The sequence below is a fragment of the Apium graveolens genome, chromosome 9 (genome assembly GCF_009905375.1).
Source record: "Apium graveolens cultivar Ventura chromosome 9, ASM990537v1, whole genome shotgun sequence".
Classification (NCBI taxonomy): Eukaryota; Viridiplantae; Streptophyta; class Magnoliopsida; order Apiales; family Apiaceae; genus Apium; species Apium graveolens.
Window position 1 is genome coordinate 206,784,106 of NC_133655.1, and position 17,520 is coordinate 206,801,625.

A 17,520-nucleotide genomic window follows, 5' to 3' on the forward strand; every position below is an offset into this window, starting at 1 on the left:
CAACAAATAACCTCAGAATCATAAAGTACCAAATCGGGTATAAACCCTAGAATTCGAAATGGAAAATTAACACATCAAAACATGATTTTGATACCAGAAACCGAAAGAATAGATCGAGAGGATCAATTTGGATACTCACATCGATCGATTTGATGCTCAGAAACGTTCAAAATCAGTGGTTGATTCTCGACCCGAAATCCGACCCGAATTGTTCTTCAGAGAATTTCCAAAATATTTGCAGAATTTTAATGATTAATTAATTATAATTAAATAATAATTAGGCTATTTATAGTGTGAAAATAATACCCCTAAATAAAATTAAGGGGCTAATTATACATCTAATAAATATATTTGGCCCTAATTTTTATAATCTTTGAGTATTAAAATTTAATTTATAAATATTTTATATATGAAATATATATGTCAAAATTTCCCAAAAATTGTGAATAATGCAAAAATACAAAGAAATGGTTTAAATAAAAGTCCTATAATTTTATAAAAATAAAAATGTAATTTTTGTGGGGTTTTTAACGCCCAATAGGGCCCAAAAAATTCATTTTTCGCAAAACGAGAAAATTTATAAAATATCTAGATGTTCAGAATAATGCGATGGTAAAAGCCGTTTGATGAAAAATAAGGCCCATTATTTTATTTGAAATACTAGCTTTAAAATCATGGTTTGGGTCGTAAAATGTTTGAAATGAAACTTATGAATGCAAAATAAAATATCTTAAAAATATCTTAATAATACCGGAATAACACAAAATACATGTAACACGTAGCAATCGAGGTTTGACAGGTAATTACACATAATAACACATTAATACACATAATTTATTATAAATATGATATAATACAGACGTAAATTTCCCAGACGTTACACTCGACATAACCGAAACACACCCCTTGTTTCCCTCGTTTCTGTTGGTTCTCTCCACCAAAACGACCGTATCGATCTCCTCATTCGATCTCTTCTCTTTTCCCCTTCATCCCGTCGCTAATTACCCCTTTCCCGCTACCTCCACCGTCACCGGAAACGAACGAGGTGGTGACCCTCGTTCCGGTGACTTTCCGGTAGCAAAACACCCATGGTTCCCTTCAGTTTTTAATCCTCAAGCTACTTACATCAATAATTTTACCAATCAATTATCAAAACAAAAAGGCCCAAATTTGGGCAATACCTGATCATAAACCAATTGGGTCGAAACCCACCCAATCAACCAATTGAAATAACCATTTCCAAATCTTTTATCAATAACACCCAATTAATTAATAGCCCTAAAACTTGTATTACTAGGCGCAAACTAACAATTTTCATATTCATAAAAAATATATAGGCGTACTCTTGTTTACCAAATAAATAAATCACTAATTAAAAGAGTACAATCTTCTTGATGATCATTTGCTTAGCACCATAAAGCCTCTTGAAAATACTTCATTGCTAAACTTCAATTTGTAGCAAAAATATTGATAGAGAAAACTTAGGAGAATATGTGTGTGTTTTTGTTGTGTGATATTTTTATGTGAGTGAAAATGTGGATTTTGGTTTCACCAACATATTTATACTCTTAAAAAAAGATAAGTGTAGGGGTTTCTAGATTCTTCTATCCAAATCCAAAATAAAATAAAGTAAATGTAAACTTCTAGAATGGTCTCCCCCGACTTTCTCTCTTTAATAGAAATAAAAATAAAAATAAGGATTGAATAATTCTCCATATTTATTGAGAAATAAAATCTTGCAAATCTTAAAATAATCAAGCCTCTAAAAATAATTATCATTAATTATAATATCAACGATAAATATTTATATATTTTAAACCGAATTTATCAAAAAAAAAGGAACGTGAATAAAATGCTAAAACGGAAAATTAACATACTCATATAAATTTCCCATTTATTCGTAGCAAGACCAAAAATTAAATTAATGATATTATCGAGTACAACTTATTAACACATTCTAATCTTTTAACCTCCAAACTAATTCGCACACCGAAAGCAAGGAAAATAGTAATACTAATAACGATAAATAATTTATTTATTTATTAGCATATTATTGTTTTTATATATATTGCGGTCCTTTCACCAAGTTATGAATAAGTTAATAAATTACCAAAACCTCAAACGTAACCAATATCAAATACCACATTTCCTTCATAAATAATTTAATTGAATGATATATTCATCATAATGATAATCATAACAATAATAGTAATAATAATAGGACTATTGGGTCACCTTTTGCTACAAAGCCACTTTTAATAAAAATCTAATATCGAAATTACTTGCAAAATTCTTAGTGCGTTCTACGATTCAAAAATTTATTAAAATATTGATATATTCAACAATCCACTTAGATTAACGAAATAAATTTAACTGAACTATCGAAATAACCTACTTAAAAATTTGTGGTCGGTACATGCTTCCTTATTTTTAAATTTCAAGACCAAATATATGTCCTCACATCAATTATCCTCGCACTTGTAAGTTGGAGCATAACTATTGCTTGAATTTCAAAAAATTTGAGTTTACATTTAATTTTTAATTTAAAACTTTTTTAGAAGGTTCAAAAAAATTATTATACTAGGCCTACAGTACATAAGAATCGGCCCGATAAGGTACAAGCTAAGAGGTAATTCGACGAATTAGAGACAAGACATAATGGGTTATAAACCCGCAGGACGTTTAAAAGGGCAGAATAAGAAAGACAAGGGCATGTGAATTAAAAATTAAATATTTTCTAAATATGTTAAAACTTGAGATAAATTTGGTAAATTTTACTTGATAGCTAAATACACGATTTTTCACCTTAAACAAAATATATGGATGAGTGAATAGATCATTAAGCTCGAAATATTTGTATAATGGATGAGTGAATATATTATTTAAACTGAAATTTATACAAAAGAAGAATATTGAACTGTTATAAGGTGTAATTTTCATAACAACCAAGTTTCTATATTTTGAACTTACCATAGTGTAAATTAGCCGGATAACTTAAACAGGCATTAAAAAATTAACGAATTCCTTTACAAAATCTTCATATTGGGTGAATATGCACACAACAATTTTTTTATAATAATTATGATATATTTTTTATAGGTCCCGCGAGTGGGTTCGATAAGCTAGAAGGGGGGTCTGAATAGCTTATCACCTTTTTAAAATTTAAGAGCTTGGCTTTTTGAAATTTCTTTTCTCCTCTTTAACGTTAACTACTTGTAAGCAAGCTAGTTAAGTGCGGAAAATAAAGATACGAAAAGAAGATGCACGACATGGTCGATTTATCCGGGTTCGCGGTGGCTAACTCAACAAACGGAGTCCACTCACCCCTACTCCAGTCCCCGAGCTCCTCCCCGAACTCGAGATTTTCTCTACTATAAAGAACCTCCTCTATAGTAGGAGGAAAAACCTTTACAAAGTAACCACTATTTAAATGTCTTGGAACGTTACACACACGTAACTTCCTCAAAATAAATAGCAACCCTACTACAAGACTATCTTGGAGCGTAATAACCTAGTCACCTCCTCAAGCACACGCAAATCCTTTTTCGTAGCCTTCATCCTTCTTCTTCTTGGCGGGTCTCGGATCTAGGTCTTAGATCTCGGGTCTTTCCTTTGCCTCATGGTGCAAAGGCTACTAACTCCCCATTAGTACGCCTAAGACTTGGGTCTTAACACAAGGATCACCTAACTTCACTTCACCTCACTGTAAAGAAAAGAAGACAAGCTACAAGCACACAAGCAAACAAGCAATATATATTTCACGAGAAAATATATAAATCGACGCTATTACGTGTTAAACTATTCGGCTTTCGCCATGCTAATACGCGTTACACTAGTGCGGAAACTATATAAAAGATTATCGGGATATGTCACGCAAGGGACAAATCACACAAACAAAATGCAAGACAAGCAAATAAATATGAATGCAAGTGTGTGCTCTATTCGGTCAAGGATGAACACGGAACACGTAAGGGCCGAATGAACAATTTATAGGCTCGTTCTTTAAGTCCTTTCAAGAGATATAATTAAAGGGTCAAGGACTTAAGAATACAAGTCCATACCTTGCTAATTGCACTTGGTAAATAGATCGAAACTATCGAAATGCAACCAATGTGCCTAGCAAAACTATTCGACCAAGAATACTGAAACCGAATGCTTTTCCGTCTCGTTTCTTTAAGTTATTTCAAGAGAAAGTATGAAAGGTTCAAGAACTTAATAACACAAGACTATAGATAGCTTAGTGCACTTGTTAAAGAAAGAAAAACAAGCAAGAAATGTAAGGCACTAGAGCTTTTGTATTCGGCCGAGTATAACAACTCGTATGGTCGAAAATTTGAACTTGCTTCTTCAAGTTCAAATGACCTAGTTTGTTATGTTCTTGTTCAAGATAACTCCTCTTGATAATCAAGATTTAAATAAAAAAATCAAGACCAAACTTAGACAAGATTTCGGTATTCAAAAACCAAGAATAAAACCACTTACGGTTTATGCTCGTTTAGGGACGTTGGTTTTAACCGAAAATCGTCTAAATGCCTTTAATCACTTCAAGCTCCTAATCTTGAGTGAAAGGAATTGAAAGTCAGTAGATATTAGCTACTAACTATTGGTATGTTCCTAATAAGACTCCAAAACACACTACACGAATAAATCAAGAACAAGTGCGTTTTTATGCCAAAGTTCACGGAACTTACACCAAAGTGTATCAAATGGTTGGATCTAACAAGGAAGGTTCAAGTACACTCAATACACTTAAAATAAAATAATCTTATCACTCTTGACCTTACAAAGGCTCAAACTCCTCAAAATAGAGAAGAAGACTACAAGAGATACGAGATGGTGAAGCCGAAAAACACACAAAACTAGTCGCCAGAAAAGTCACCGGAAAAATGGCCGAAGGGTGGCTTTGGCTACTGACTTTTCAAGGCTCAAGTGGTCACTCAAAGGCAGAAAAATAAGCCCAAGAAACGTGCCTAAGAGAGGGGGCCAAATGGGTGTGTGTTTGGGTGAGAAAGGGTGATAAAAACCCAAGCCAAAATCAAGTTAAAACATGAAAGAAGGAGGGATTAATTTCTAGAAACGTGTTTGCAATTTAGGAGCAGAAGAGAGAGTATTTCTAGAGTGGTTTTATCAGCATAAGGTTGGCTCACCAAGGGCTTGGGGAAAGAGGAGGGTTAGGGGTCCTTTTATAGGCCAAATATTAAGGTTTTTAGCTTTAGAATAAAGCTAACACATCTTCCAAGGCAAGGAAAAGTGGGGGTTGGTCCATACAACTCATTTACAGCTGTAGGAATTCAAATTTTCAGGCCAAAAAGTGGTTTGACACGTTTTTGTATTATTTAGACAAACCTGAAAACGTTCCGCGCGCTTACCGATGACCAAAATTGCGTATTTCACTAAAAATTGAAAAATCAATGAAATATTATGAAATTTTGGGGATCCTATAGAAATAATATCTTAGGATCATGGTCAAAATTTTACCTTGAAATAAGTTGACCATCTATGACTTTTAAGCGACCGATAAATCAATTTGGTATCGTTTTAGGGGTCCCAGAAAAAAGTCATGCTAAAATCACGAAAATAATATATGTGAAAGAAGAAAAGATACTAAAGAAAAATCCCAAGTTTCAAGTCTAAAAGACATTTGGAAGTATTGTTCAGGATTTTTACGAATGTTAAAACAGCCTTACGGAGCGCTCGGAAAATACATTTATCTTTACCGACGAGGCATACAAAATTTTGACTTAAAAACTATTCAATAATAATATTCCTTATAAAATAATGATTATGAGTTCCAAGGAATAATTATCTTTGAATTTTATATAATTTTAACCGGATAAATAAGGATTTAAGGGTATTTCGGAATAAAATCTATTTTGGGTCTTTTGGCATGGCTTTTGGCACTAAAAATTTGAACATAAATATTCAATAAATATATTAAATATACTTGAGAGTAAAACATTTAAGTGTGACATGATTTTAAATAATTTGATCATTTTTTGTTCGTAAAAGCAGTGTTCGAAAGTTCTCGGTTCCTATGCCTTTAGCCATAAGCCTAGGTTTGTTTGACAAAAACAACCTGATATAGAATATATCATTGAGTTGAAATATCTATCCCAAGTCATGTAATTTGAAGATGTGTCGGAAAGCATTTTAGTACGATTTATCCAAAATGACTTAGTTCGACTTGATTCCGGTAAGTGCCTCACATAAAACCCTAAGGGAGGATTCTACGTGACCTAGGAATCTAATTTAATTCTCACTTTTACTTTTGACAAATCACCAAAACCTAAAGGGTAAAAGCGTTCACCTCTCAGTTTTAATACATAATCCTCCTAAATCGGGTATAAATTAAATATAAAGATTAATTATACAAATTATTGATATGATATGAAAGGTTCATTAGTTAAGGGTACAATTTGATTGATTAATGGCATGATATGTTTTTTTGTGTATATGTACATAAATTAACAAACTTATTTGCACCATTCGGTTAGATGTTTATGACATGGCAATAAATTAGTAGAGATAATCTAAAAATTTATTGAACGTGTAAGGTTATTTATTCTGGTGGAGTTGGATATAATAATTGGCTATATTTTCAAAAATAGTATGTTTTTATTATTTCGGGTTGTTATAAATAGAATGTATAATTTGAATGTGGTAACAGATGATGTGTAATTATCAGAAATGTTGAAGTTGCATAATTGAAGCTGAAGATGAACAACAAAGTAATGAACAAAATAATATTCAGCTTAGCTTACTTGGTACAGAGATGATGTATTTATACTAGTCTAGATTCAGCTATACAATGTCTGTGTATTTATATTTTCTAACCGATTCTGTTACAGGAGTGAGATGAGAGATGCAAGCTTGCTGATGTGGTTGCTAGGCTGTCATTTCCTTTTCATCCTTATCCTTTGATATAAGACTTATATCTGTAACAGTAAATTTACATGTTGTTAGAGGTTGAACAAATATAGCTAACATAAAGAGATTGACTAAATTTTCTAACTAAAGGGAATGCACCATTAGAGCGAATAATTTTTTAAATAATATCTAAAATATATATATTTATAGTATATTTCACATTTTTAGCTAAGGACTTATAGCTAATGATATTGAAGATATTGAAGAAAGACTGGGAAGACTTCTCTAAAATGAAATTGTCATAAGTATCTTTTACATTTTAAAGTTTGTTTAGAGGTATTTTTGTAAAGACTCTTAAAATTAGTAGAATTTATTAACATACTTTTTTAAATGAATCATTCCAATTGTAATTTCATTTGTATCATAGTGTATGCAGGTGTACATAATGTACATGGGATTACTGATAGACGACACGTGAACACGATACGAAATGACACGAATAATTAATGTTTGGGTTTGAAAATTTGATACAAGAACACGAAAGTACACGAATACGAAAAAATACAAATATAATTAGTGTCGGGTTTAGGTTTTTAATATAGGTACACGACACGGAACGAAAGTACACGAATAAATAATTAATTAAAATTTTAAAAATATATAATATACATATATGTACTAAATACCAAATGTGAATTTTACCCATTCGAAATAACATATATATAATTGTAAATACTAAATTATATTTTATTGTTCCTTCAATACGTGAGTGAGCACTTCACCGTTTAATTATCTATTGCATTTTTTAACAATTAATATTTTTTTCGTATATAATCCGTGTACTTTAGTGTACTAAAACAGGTCAACACAAATATATTAGTTCCGGATTAGTGTCACCAAATTGGTATACGAATGCCAATCCGGGTCGGGCTCGGGTTTAAGATTTGGTACACGAAAACACGAAAGTACACTCATCATCTAAAATGGTTATTTATAGGTTATTAGTAAAATATAAACTCGTTATTTATAAGAGTTTTCTAACAACGGTATGTAACATTTATAATTGTACTTCTTTCGATCACCGGAAGGAAATACATAAACTATAGAAAATTTTGTTAATTAACAATACCAATATAATCTTGATCATTCAAGAATATAACCTTTTATCTTGGAAAGATATGGGAAGATATCGCTAATATTATATATATATATTTAAATTATCGGGAACACTTTTATATTTTTTATATATTTTCAAATTTACATGATGAAAGAAAATATAAAAATTTATTTTAGGGCAACGTATCCCATCCTCCTATGTCTCCATTATCCCTGATTAATTGCAAACGAAGGAATTGATAGATACTTGTTAAAAATGAAACTAAATTAACATATTAACGTTTTCATGTTGACCAGTAATCTTGCGCAAGCATCATTACTTTGGATCTACACGAGGAGTTTTAATGGCTTTGCTGTTTATCCCACGATCAGGAGCATCAAAAGATAGCCAATAACCGCTAATCTCTCACTATCTTCTAAATAAGTCATACTTCATATTATTAATTAAATATACTTTTATCATGTCAAATTCCAGCAAGGAGACCTACATACTTGCATCTTTAAAATTTAGCTTAACTTTAAAATTTAAATATAATGCTGGACAACAGACAAGTATTATAGCAGAGAGGAAGTAGCTAACCCCTAAACATGTTTATTCAGAACATAAAGCAGTGGTGTCAGTTTTTATAAGTAGGACACTCCATACACAAAAAACAAGGTCATGGGATTTCACGGGCTTTACTGAGAAGGTGCATCGAAACCCGAGCTATGAGTCCAATGTCATCATCGGCCTTATCAACTCAGGAATTTGGCCTGAATCAGAGAGCTTTAGTGACATAAACTTTGGCCCTGTACCCACCAAATGGAAGGGAGCATGCATTGGAGGAAGAAATTTTACTTGCAACAAGTATCTTACAAAATTTATTTTGCTTGTCTAAAATTTACTTTAACACAAAGCTATTTTACCAGTTTATCAAATATATATATATAAATATATATTTTTAATTTTGTAACATTTGTAGAAAGTTGATTGGAGCATTGTTATAACCACAATTTTCATTAACGACTTGACATGATGAGAAAACATGGACGTAAAGGCAAAGGAAGGTGTCTCTCTATTAGAAATAGTAGATACGACATCGGTGCTTAGATATCGGCATGTAATGCACCCGATGTTAAAATGCAGTTTAATATCGGTTTTGTAAAAAGCGATGTTGAATACAAATACTGACATCGGTTTCACTTAGTAGCCGTTGTCTATGTTCAGAAATTAAAAAGGCCACAAATATGCTTTTAACTTTGACATCGGTTGATTTTGTTAACCGTTGTCTATGGCCTTTTTAAAAAAAATAAAAATTACTTGTCTTCCCCCCCAGTTTCAGTACACTTTCCCCCCTTTAATTTTAACAAAAAATTCACTAACCTTATTCCCCCCTTTTCCAAAATAACTCCCGCGACCCTCATCTCCCCCCCCGACCCTCATCTCTCTCGTCTCTCTCACCTCTCATATCTCTCTCATCTATCCCCTAGTTCTCTCTTAGTCTTCTTACCTCTCATCTCATCTCTCATCTTCTCACCGTCTCTTCTCTCTTCTCGCCGAAACCCTAATTTTAGCCCCAATTCTAATTCAAGATTTGGAGCTTCAAATTAGAGCAAATTAAACTTGTAATTGAGCATCTGGAGGTTGGAGCATCTGAAGGTAGACGCTTTGGAGCATCTGGAGGTTGGAGCATTGCGGTTTTGGAACATTGAGGTTTTGGAACATTGAAGAGCATCTGGAGATATATTCTTCTTTACGGTTTATCTCCCTCATTTTTACGTTTAATATCCTGTTTATCTTCTTTGTGCATGTAAATGTTTTATGTTTGGGGGGGGGGGGGTTTAGGGGGGTTTTATGTCCTGTTAAATATTTTAGGTACATTGATGTAAATCAATGTTTCTGTTGATATCATGTAAATGTAAATGTAAATCAATATTTTAGGTACATTGATGTAAATCAATGTTTTAGGTACATTGATGTAAATGTAAATGTTTCTGTTCTGTTTTTGATTATGTATTTTCTGGGGGTTGTTCATACATATTAGTGTGTTTTGGGGGGGGGGGGGTTTGGGGGCTGCATTTGAACAAGTCTCTGATATGAACAAGTCTCTGCATTTCTTGTTTTGTATAATAGTCATTTCTCTGATATGAACAAGTCTCTGCATTTCTGATATGAACTATCTGTTACCTGTATTGTATAATAATCATTGTTTTGTATAATTATCCTTCTCCTAGATACAACAAGTAATAGATAATTTTAATTTATTTATTTATGGGCTGAATTTGTTTCAATACTCAACTCACTGGGTTTTATTTTTGTGAAGGAAATTTAACAATTGTCTGGGCTCCGAATGTTGGAATTATTGGTTTTTAATTATGTGATATTTTCAAATTTTTTGGTTTAATTTATTTTAAATATCTTGGTTTAATTTAGTCTAGTTTATAAATTTAGTCTAGTTTTGTAATTAATTGTGTATATGTGTAGGATCTTAGAGTAATGAATTAGTACTATAAATTATTAGGATATCAAGGTATTTACTCCTTTCTAAGTTTATATAATTAATCCCTATAGTAACCAACACAAATTTGATATACCTTTTATTAAATAATTATAAATAGGTATGTTTTGGATTTTTAATATTTATAGTGGCTATCAGGTAGGGAAATTTGATGGATAAGACATGGATTTTGCAAGATAGGGATTCTTTAGCATTTGAAATGGGGGTGGAAAACTTCTTGATATATGCTGAAGAAAATTCTGAAGATCGTAACAAAATTCCTTGCCCTTGTGGACGATGCGCCAATTTTAAAAAATTTTCTGTAAAAACAATCAGGGGCCATATCTATGACAATGGCTATTGTCTAGGTTATGCGCATTGGGTTTGGCACGGGGAGACTGCTTCTACGGGTCCTAAATCTTCAGGTGCTAGTTGTCCACCTGAAGAACAAGCTCCAGAGCACCTCCTGAGCAAGCCTCTGATGAAGCGTCAGAGCAAGATCAGGAGCATGTCGCTACTTCGGAAACTGTTGATGTTTGTGAAGCGGCATATAACTCGGGTCAATATAATAATGATTCATATTAATTTAGGAGGTTCGTAGCCGATATTGAGCAACCTCTATATATGGGTAGTGACTGTACTAAGCTAGAGTCGACGTTGAAGTTGCATAACTGGAAATCTAGGTTTGGTATTACCGATAGTGCCTTCACTAACCTCATTTCTTCTGTTGGGTCTCTACTTCCCAAAGATAATGTGTTACCTAGTAATGCATATGAAGCAAAAAAAAACCGCCTCCAATTTAGGTCTAGAGTATATAAAGTTCCATTCATGTCCGAATAACTGTGTACTGTACAGGGGTGTACATGCTAATGCAACCAAGTGTCCTAAGTGTCGACTTTCTCGGTGGAAGTTGACAAAGAAAGGTGAAGAGAGGGTTAATCTTCCAGCCAAAGTCATGTGGTATTTTCCAATAATTTCTAGATTTAAACGTATGTTTAAATCACCTTCCACCGCTGAACTATTGTGTTCGCATGCACAACAGCGGACACAAGATGGTAAAATGCGACATCCAGCTGACTCTCCATCTTGGAAAAATATAGATTATAGGTAGCCCTACTTTGGTAGTGAACCGAGAAACCTTCGCTTGGCTTTATCGGCGGATGGTGTAAACCCGCACAATAATGGCCTATCTAATAGATATAGTTGCTGGCCATTCATATTGGTGACTTACAATCTTCCTCCCTGGTTATGTGTGAAAAGAAAATTTATGATGTTGTCGATATTGGTCCCTGGCCCGCATGAGCCTGGTAATAACATCGACATTTACTTACAACCGATGATTGATGATTTGAAAAAGTTTTGGGAGGAAGGGGAACCAAATCTGTATGACGCGTATAACAAATCATTTTTCACTTTAAAAGCAGTTTTAATGTGGACGATAAATGACTTCCCTGCTTACGGAAATTTATCCGGCTGCGTCAATAAGGGTTATAAGTGTTGTCCAGTTTGTGGAGATGACACCGTAGGTAAATATTTGACTCGTAGTAGGAAAATGTGCTACCAAGGGCATCGCCGATATTTGCCTCTACATCATCCTTATAGAAGAAAAAAGGCTGCTTTTAATGGACAACAAGAGTTTGGGCAGCCGCGTCGAACCCTATCTAGAGAAGAAGTGTTAGCAGAGAAGGAACAAATAAAATTTGAATTTGGGAATAAAATGAAGAAGGCAAAGAAGGTTGAAATTCCATGGAAGAAAAAGTCAGTATTTTTTATCATATCCGGGATATGAATATTATGTGATTATTATATGAATTTTGGTAATTATCTGTGAAGTGGTATCTGTGTTTGGATATGCAAATATGATATAATTTGAGTATTTTAATTTTTATATGTCCAAAATAAAATATAGACAATTGTCATATTTTCCTATTTATTTTTATGATGATTTATGATTTTATTGGACATTTATGGATTTTATAATTTCTTTTTCTGAGTATCTATAAACTATTTTATATAATCGGGAACCAACCCACGTCACCCGTTTTTACGTTTTCATAACCGAAACTCTTCTAAAAACTCCTTCTTAACCTAATTGCAATATTCCGAGCATTTTCCATGTTTTGACTTTTTCGATCCGGCGTACGGTTTTTCCCGTGCGGGTCCCGGCGTAATATTTTCGATACAAAATTCGTTTCGGTGAATCGATAAAACCCGTATTTTCGATAAACGGGATCTTTTTATTAAACTATTATAATTATCACCTCGTAATACGTGTAACCAGGCGCTGAGACCAAGACCGCAATATAAATTGTACAGATTTGGATAATTATCTCGAAAATCGATACCGTTTGGATCTGTTTTTATAAATAAACGTACTATTTTATATCCGGAATGATCCAAAGGGATACTAATTTTCCGTAATTATAAATAGCCTTTACCGTATTTTATTTCGTACCAGAAATCATTTGCAAACAGTATTTACAGAATTTTTACAGAGAAAATAATGTAATTATATTTTGTTCTGCGTAATCAAACTCAAATCCGGAGGCGTTATCGATATCGGATTTTGGCGTGCTTATATTCATAACGAAGCTGTTGATTTGACCTTTCAGAATCTTTCATCAAACCACTGCAGAATCAAGTGGTAATTCTCTATAAACTATTTTTAATTCAAATTATTAATGATTTAAATTACGAATTTTTGTACGAATGATTGTTTGAATGATTTGATGCTTGCATGTTGTAGAGCTTGTTTTCCTGATGATTTTCATATGTCATACGACTGATTTGGAGTTCAATAACATGCTTAATTTTAAGTTTGATTTTTGATTTTCAGAATTAGGGTTTATATTACTTTGGATGTTTTCAATTCGATTTAGGGGAATCTTTGTTAGGGTTTTTCAGTTAATCTTGATGGGTGCTTTGTGTTCCTTATCAAATTTGCAATCAAACCATGTATTCACACATCACAAACGATTCCTGATAAGTATGGAGTTAACTTTTGAAATTGTCACCGGATTTTGTTCGGGTTTGGCTGAAAATTTGACTGAGTGATTGTCACGGGTGGATTGTTGAATGAATGAGTTTCTGGAAGCGATTAGAACTATTTTGCAGCAAAGAACAGATCAAACACAGTCGATTTGGATCTTAATTAAGGTCACCGGACTCCGGGAAGAGTCACCGGAATCTGGGTTCATCCGGTGTTCTTCCCGACCCGGCAACCCGGATTCTGACCCGGTCTCTGACCCGGTTTTAATCCGTTTTTACTCTGAAAATCTTTTAAAATCCTGTTCTTGCACTTTAGCCCCCAAAGTTTCCAGAACCTTACAAATTATGGATTCTTGTTTTGAATTCTTTCAAAATTCGGATTTCTTTTTATTAATTATTTTCAAAATTGTTTTTAATTTCCGAAAATTCTAAAAAATCATTATTTTAAATTCTAAAAATCATTTTTAATTCAAAAATAAATCTAAATTACTTAATTAATTAACTTTAATTAATAATTAATTAATTAATTGATCAATTAATTTAAATATTAATTGGTTAATTTGTTTAATTATTTATTAATTGATTTTAGTTAATTATTTAATTAGATTTTTATATTTTTTAATGATTTAAAAATTCCGAAAAATAATTTCGAGTTTTAAAATATTATTTTAAATTGTTTTCACGGCTCGATAATTATTATAAAATTATTCTGAAGCCAGATTTGGCCAACCGAACCCTGTTTATTGCTTTAAAATTGATCCAACGACCCGTTTTGACTCCGAAAAATGTTTTAAAAATTGTATTAAATATCTGAAAGACTGTTTATGACTCGAGACTTCCTTACAAATGAAATTTCATTGATTGTTTGACGTGTTATGTGTTATATGTGACTCGTTTGTTTGATTTTCAGACTATGTGATCAGTGTTTACTTGTTTTTAACATAACTTTTAATCCGTTAATCGGATTTGGGTGAAACAGAGGGTAGATGAAACCTTATAACATCCATATGGCGATTAGAATAATGTGAGATGAATATTGATAGATACTTATGATGCCTAGCAGAGTAGACAAGGCGTAGAAAAGGGAAACAGGCGATCAGAAAATGGAATCGATGCGTAGAAAATACAACATGTGTTCAGTGAATAGAAGCAAGGCATAGAAAAGTAGACGAGTGGTTGTTGAATAAAGTCATTAGACAAGTACAAGTGAAGTTGGAATCGATTGTGATAAGGCAAGTATTTCTAAGCCTTTCTCAAAATATGGTGCAAATATTTCTAAACTCTCTCGTGACATATTGTTAAGTATTCAAAATAGCTATATTTTATATTGTAAGTACTATTGAATCATCCAGCCTTGAACTTGAGCCACATCATTTGATCTTTGAACCGTAAGCCTTAGTCTTTGTGAACCATTTCTTGTTGAATTTCCAGATACTAACCCACAAAAATACGATACTACCCCACAAACATATATATTCATCATATACCAAACACTGGAACATAATTGTTTAAACATACCGAAACTTTTATACTCAACCATACCCTGTGACACCAAAGAACTAAACCTTGTAAAATCATTGTTCATCTCATACCCGATTCTCCTACAGGCTGAAGGCCATTTCCTATATATACTTTGTTATTCCCTCGGGATACTCATGCATTGTACCATGCTTTTATACAAATGTTTTATTACTGTTGATTATGATCTTGTTTTATTAAGTTATATTGTTTATTATATTGAACTGCTTTAGAATTGGATAGTTTTCTTTAGATGGACCAGATTCGTGGTCAGACAAGGTTCGTGGTTGAATTAGGCCAATGTGTGCCTTGGTTCTAGTTCATAGAGCAGAGCTGTGTGCCTTGCTCGGGGTTAGTGCGTGACTGATCAGCAGCCTAACCTTGTTTTTTTTTTAAAATTAAAATGAATATCCAATTCTAATGATTGTTTAACAAGAATCTTAATTTCCTCTGAATCATCCCGTTTGATCATTAATTAACCTCAGTTATTGTTATTGTGACTTGCTGAGCTAGTTAGCTCATTCTTGCGAATCTTTTTATGTATTCTACAGTTAAGAAGGATACGATTGTTAGCGAGGTTTCCCAGTTCAATGTACGAGCTAGGATTCCAGATTGAGTTGGATCGAGTTAGCAGGAGCTTGCTACGGTAGTGAGATAGTAAGATTGTAAGAATAATTTCATTATCAGTTGTAAGTTAAATTAGTTGGGATTTGGTACGTTGTAACAAAAGTTAAGGTTGTGGCTTGTTTTCATACTTTAACCTGTTGCGATCCGTGGTTATGTAAAGCAGGGTCATTGCAAATAATATTTCATATACAGGTTTATATATTGTGTATGTGTTGTGGACCCCAAATTTCTAACCCGAGTTTGGAGGGCGCCACAGGTTGGTATCAGAGCTACATGTTATAAGTCACTGAAACAAGCCTAGATTGTCGGGATTGGGTAGACGGTTGGGATTAGGAATAGGAAGTAGAAAGATAAGTCATCGTGAGTTTGAGTGCGACTGTATAGTAGGTCTCCGGCATGGTTCGTGTTGCGATTCGGGATTCTTAGCTTGCGACGTGATTTCCAGATAACGACAATGGCAAATCCTGATTTCCCTTATCATCTGATCGTTTGGAGCCTTCCGTTTGAGGATCGTCATCTTCTTCCAGATTTGATTTACACTTTGTTCTTCCATCGGTATTAATGGTATTACCTTCTGTTATGACAGTTGCGCCTCTCCAAGTTATTCTACATTATTCTATCACCTCTAGATACGAGACTACCTATTCAAGAACCTCCATTTGCTTATTCTTGTTCTTCTGTACTTTCAACTATGAATGTATCTTTTCAGTTTACTCTACACCATGTTCTATACCCTCAGTTTTAAAAAAAAAATGTCTTATAGAACAACAGTATTTACGAGAAGGGATGCGATAGCTACAGTAAATGGTAAGTACATGAGATATTAATAAAGATGAGAAGGAGTTTCGAAAGAAGATTCACGTGTTTCGGAGGATAGCTGTTACCAGATTAAATGGAGCACAAAAGGAAATCCAGCAGAAATTAAAGTTATTTTGAATGAAGAAAGACCAAAAGCACCAACAAAAGTAGGAAGTTTTATTATTGGCCAGTTATTATCGGAAATTTGTTCAAGGACTCTTAAAGATTACAACACCTTTAATGAATTTTACTAGGAATAGCGAGAAGTTTATATGAAATGGTAAAGTGTGAAGAAAGTTTCGCGGAGTTAAAGGAGAGAATGGTCACAACCCCTGTTTTATCATTTTGAAAGTATCAAAGAGATTTGGTAACTGGTAGTGATACTTCTCATAGGGGAATAAGATGTGTGTTGATGCAGCACAATAAAGTTATTGCATATACATCCAGACAATCGAAACCTTATGAATAGAAGTACCCTACTCATAATTGGGAATTAGCAGCAATAATAATATTCACTTTGAAAGATTGGGAAATATTATATGTATAGAGGAAGATGTGAGATACATACGGACCTTAAGAGTTTGAAGTGTGTATTCACAAGGAAGAACAAATGTAGTGGTAAACGATAAGCGAAAAGGAGAGAACAAACATGGAGACTGCACCAGAAGGATTATCTATGGAATTTTAGAAGTTGGAATTGGAAGTCAGGGTTCATGATCCAAAAGGAGCAAGAATGGATAGTATGACCTTTCAGTCGAAGTTGTTAAGAAAAGATAAAAAGATATCAAAAGAAGATGATGGATCGGGATATTAACAGTTAGCAAGAGAAGATAATGGATCACGATATTAACAGTTTAATAAGAGGAAATTTATGCACTTAAAAGAATGATCACGGTATCCTCAGATTTCTTTCAGAACTTGGATGCTACAAGTGGCAGAATTAAGGAATGAGATCCTAAAGGGAAATTTACAATCCTAAGTATTTAATTCGTTCAAGAAATATCAAATTATACAGAAATTTAAAGAAAAATATTGATAGCTGGATAAAAAGGGAAATTTCACAACGGATCAGGAGGTGTTAGGCATAATAAATAAATAAGGCAAGTGTCAGAGGCCTAGTGGATTATGA

General features: G+C 33.1%; 1 protein-coding gene across 1 annotated transcript; it reads left to right on the plus strand.

Annotated features, from left to right (window-relative positions):
• The first annotated feature begins 10,680 nt into the window (after nucleotides 1–10,680).
• Nucleotides 10,681–12,249, plus strand: LOC141685889 (uncharacterized). Its single transcript, XM_074490965.1, has 4 exons — nucleotides 10,681–10,994; nucleotides 11,051–11,263; nucleotides 11,316–11,420; nucleotides 11,586–12,249. The coding sequence occupies exons 1-4, from the start codon at nucleotides 10,681–10,683 to the stop codon at nucleotides 12,247–12,249; spliced, it is 1,296 nt and encodes a 431-aa protein (XP_074347066.1).
• Nucleotides 12,250–17,520: the final 5,271 nt, after the last annotated feature.